This window comes from Carlito syrichta, unplaced genomic scaffold, assembly GCF_000164805.1.
Source record: "Carlito syrichta isolate Samal-C Ts95f unplaced genomic scaffold, Tarsius_syrichta-2.0.1 Scaffold113598, whole genome shotgun sequence".
Taxonomy (NCBI): Eukaryota; Metazoa; Chordata; class Mammalia; order Primates; family Tarsiidae; genus Carlito; species Carlito syrichta.
The window spans coordinates 373,888-378,234 of NW_007057694.1; the positions used below are offsets into that span (position 1 = coordinate 373,888).

The window sequence follows — 4,347 nt, forward strand, 5'->3', positions numbered from 1 at the left end:
TTAAAAAAAAAAAAAAAAAAAGGAGGAAGGGATATTAAAGCACACAAATCCCATGTCCAAGGAAGTAGGATTTAATTGGCGCAGAAGTGGTGGTTACTGATGGATACACTTAGTTGAAAGGGAAAAACAATCCAGGTCAGAATAAATAAGGGAAAAATTTGCAACTTTGATTGAATTGTGAATTCAAAAACAGGAAGAAATGAAGCAAGAGCAGTAAATGCTTAGGGATTTGATCCATGTCAGCTTTCCAATAAAGTAATCCCTGCCCCAAACTTTATTACTACCTGCAATTTTTTCTACTTCGCTTTTCTGTCAGGAATTCTAACAATTAATATTCATTTAGGTTGCAGTTAAGCCATGTTTGAATTCCTTCAATCAGATTTCTTCTGACTCCAGATTTTCATTACTCTCATCGTCAATATTGAATAGGAGGAAAGATAAGAAACAGTGGTAAACAAAGCCCTTAGGAAGTGTTGCAGTAGAGTTTAAAGGAAGATGAGGTCACTAAGTCCTGGGCACTTGATAGGGGTAAATGGAGAGCAACGGGGTGAGAGACGAGTACAAAAGGGAGCTGGCATACACACTTTTATTTTTAAAATTTGCCTAAGACCTTTACTATGGTGTAAAGGAAAAGAAAAATTTCAGAGTCAGACAGCACTGGGTTTGAAGCCCAGATCTGCCGTTTACTAGCTTTGGGACTTTGGATAGGTTATTACTCTTTCTGAGCCTTGGTTTTCTTTTAAAGTTGAAGTAAGAAATTCAGCAAAGTTGAATTTACTGGCACTCAGTGGACATTTAATAAATATCTATTCCCTCCTCACAGGACCATGCACATAACTAGAACTCAGGCTGATATCAAAACAACTGTACTATATAAATTAAATTTCATAGTGGCTGCTAAGCCAATTTTATCATCATTTCAACAAACTAACAAACTTTTAGATACAGTCTGATACAAATTAGGGCTGTCTTAAGTCTGCATATTTCTATGCAACACTACTATGCTCTGAAATATGCTTTGACAGGAAAAAAAAGCAAATGAATGCAGTAATGGAAACAAAATCCAAACGACAGAAGTAAACAGTTTGCTATACTTAGTTTTGTTCAGATCACTCCTGGAATAATATATTCAATTCAGGCACTACATATGAAATGAGAATTCATACTGAAAAGGGTAATGAAGTCATTCTTTTTATCTAAGCATCATTACTAAGTTACTGCATTTGACCTTCACAATACTGTGAAGCTGGTGTGGCAGATATTAATTCCATTTAAGAGATGAGAAAACTGAGGCTCAGAGAAAACAGGAAATTAGTTTGGAATTTGAGCACAGAAACCATGCATGTGGGAAATTTTATAATTCATTAGAGTAGTAAAAATTGGAGAAGAGTTTGGGAAGAGGGAGGGCTAAACTACCTTGAAAAACAGAAATTAGAAATAACTATAACACTATATCTAGGCCTGGCGGTGGCACACACCTGTAATCTCAGCAGTTTGGGAGGTTAATGTGGGAAGAGTGCCTGAAGACAGGAGTTTGAGACCAGCCTGGGCAACACAGCGAGATCCTATCTCTACAAAAAATTTTAAAAATTAGCCAGGCATGGTGGCACATCCTGTAGTCCCAGCTACTCAGGAGGTTCAGGTGGAAGGATCGCTTGACCCCAGGAGTCAAGGCTGCAGTGAGCTATGATTGCACCACTTCACTCCAGCCTGGATGACGGTGAGATCCTGTCTCTTAAAAAAACAAACACACAAACAAAAAAAACCTGGGAGACACACAAACAAACAAACAAAAAAAACCTGGGAGTGGTGGCTCCAGCTTATAATCCGAGCACTTTGAGAGGCAAAGGTGAAAGAACTGCCTGAGCCCAGGGGTTCAAGACCAGCCTGAGTGACCTGACGAGAGCGCGTCTCTACAATAATTCAAAAAAATTAGCCACCGTGGTGGTGTGCACCTGTAGTTCCAGCTACTTGGAGGAAGGATCGCCTGAGTCCAGCAGGTCGAGGCTGCGGTGGCCGGGAGCGGCCACTGCACTCCAGTCTGGGCGACAGAGTGAGACTCCAACTCAAAACAACAACAACAACAACAAAAGCCACCCTATCCATTCGCAAAGATACGCACACATACTTGTGCATGCAGTTCATGAAAGACTACAGAAGATGTTGCCAGCAGTGATACCTTTGAGAAGTGATGGATGAGGACAATCCACTTAATCTGGGGTCCTCAACTCCCGGGCCGCGGACCAGTACCGGTCCGTGGCCTGTTAGAAACCGGGCCGCACGGCAGGAGGTGAGCGGCGGGGGAGCTCCGGCTGAGTGTTGGATCAGCAATAGCATTCATTAGATTCTCACAGGAGCGCGACCCCTATTGCGAACAGTGCACGCGAGGGATCGAGGTTGCGCGCTCCTTCTGAGAATCTAATGCGTGATGAATCCATCCGCCCCTCCCGTCCGTGGAAAAATGGTCTTCCACGAAGCCGGCACTTGATGCCAAAAAGGTTGGGGGCCGCTGACTTCAACAGTTCTCAACCCTTGGAATTAAATGACCATAAGCCATGCTCTCACGGAAGTGCAAGGTTTAGGCTGTCGCGCAAGAACTAGATGAATGCGGGTGGATCACGGGGCAGAGCGGCCGCCGGTGGGACGACGTGCTGAAAGGGCGCGCAAACTTCACCAGACGTCACGAGAAGCGCTGTCCAGCAGCGGAACAGCGTGCCTAGAACCAGCGAGGTCCCGCCCTCCGGGCCTTTCACTGTAGGAGGGTGCGACCGGAGGTCCGGGCTCGACGTCAGACCCAGAGACCCTCCCCCGCCGATCCCCGCCTAGCGCTGCCGGCCCCCGTGTGCAAGCGCGGGAGGGTCGGCCAGCCATTACCTCGCAAAGGATGAAGAGCCCGTAGGCCGCGAGCCACACGCTGCAGGTGACAGCGGTGACCGAGCGCAGCGACAGCCGAGGGCAACTGACGCAGAACTCCCGGCAAGACGGGGAGTAGTAGCGGCACTGCAGGACCAGGCGGCCGCCGCATACATCCGAGAAGCTGCGCTCGCCCTCCATGTCCTGCCCGCCCCTCCCCCTCCGTCTGCGACGCGTCGCGCACATCACGTCACGTCACGTCACGCACGCCACGAGCGCTGGGCTCGCCCGCCTGCGCCATCTCGCCGGCTCCATACCCGCTTCCGGCGGCGGGTTAAGCCCCGCCCCCACTCAAACTCCACCCAGACGCAATTGAGCGCTGCGGGCGCTGCAGGTCTATCGGGATGTGTTTGAGTTCAGAGTTTCTCCAACTCAGGAAAAAAAAAAAAACTTTCAAGTCGGGCGCGTTGGTGCTCCCATTATGTAATCCCGGCGCGTTGGGAGACCGAGGAGGGAGAATCCTTGAGACCAGAAGTTCAAGGCCAGCCCTGGCAACACAGTGAGCCCCCCCACATCTCTACAAAACTTTTTTTTTGAGTTGCAGTCTCACTCCGTCGCCCAGACTGGAGTGCAGTGGCCGCTCCCGGCCACCGCAGCCTCGCCTGCTGGGCTCCGGCGATCCTTCCGCCTCAGCCTTTCGAGTAGCCGAAATTACAGATGTGCGCTACCACGCCCGGCTGTTTTTTTTTTTTTTGATTTATTGTAGAGATGAGGTCTCGCTGCCCAGGCGGGTCTCGAACCCGCGGGCTCAGGCAATCCACTCACCTCAGCCTCCCAAAGGCGCGGGATTACAGGCTGAGCCACCGAGCCTGGCTACAAAACTTTTTTTATTTTTATTTATTTATTTTTGAGTCGGAGTCTCACTTTGTCGCCTAGGCCGGAGTGCAGTGGCGCAGTCACGGCTCGCTGCAGCCTCGACCTCCTGGGCTCAGGCGATCCTTCCATCTCAAGCCTCCTAAGTAGCTGGGACTACAGGCATGCACCACATGCCCAGCTAATTTTTTGATTTTGTAGAGGGGAGGTCTTGCAATGTTGCCCAGGCTGGTCGTGAACCCCTGGACTCAGGCGATCCTCCCACCTGGACTTCGCAAAATGCTGGCATTACAGGTGTGAGACACCATGCCTGACCAAAAAAAAAAAAAATACTTTAGTTATCCAGTCGTAGTGGTGCACTTGTAGTCCCAGCTACTTGGAAGGCTGAGGTGGGAGGATGTCTTAAGCTCTGGTGGTCGAGGCTGCAATGAACCATGATTGTGTCACTGCATTCCAGCCTGGGCGACAGAGGGAGACTGTTTCTAAAAGAAATAAATAACCCAAGCCGGGCTCGGTGGCTCAGCCTGTAATCCCGTGCCTTTGGGAGGCTGAGGTGAGTGGATTGCCTGAGCCCGTGGGTACGAGACCCGCCTGGGCAGCGAGACCTCATCTCTACAATAA

General features: G+C 49.3%; 1 protein-coding gene across 1 annotated transcript in view; it reads right to left on the bottom strand.

Moving 5' to 3' along the window:
- The window catches only part of PIGH (phosphatidylinositol glycan anchor biosynthesis class H), a 10,320-nt gene extending 7,231 nt beyond the window's left edge, over positions 1–3,089 (bottom strand). Inside the window, exon 1 of the mRNA XM_008071922.2 lies at positions 2,875–3,089. Coding sequence (XP_008070113.1) covers positions 2,875–3,054 — 180 coding nt within the window. The 5' untranslated portion in view covers positions 3,055–3,089. The remainder of the gene's footprint in view (positions 1–2,874) is intronic.
- Between the last annotated feature and the right edge of the window lie 1,258 nt (positions 3,090–4,347).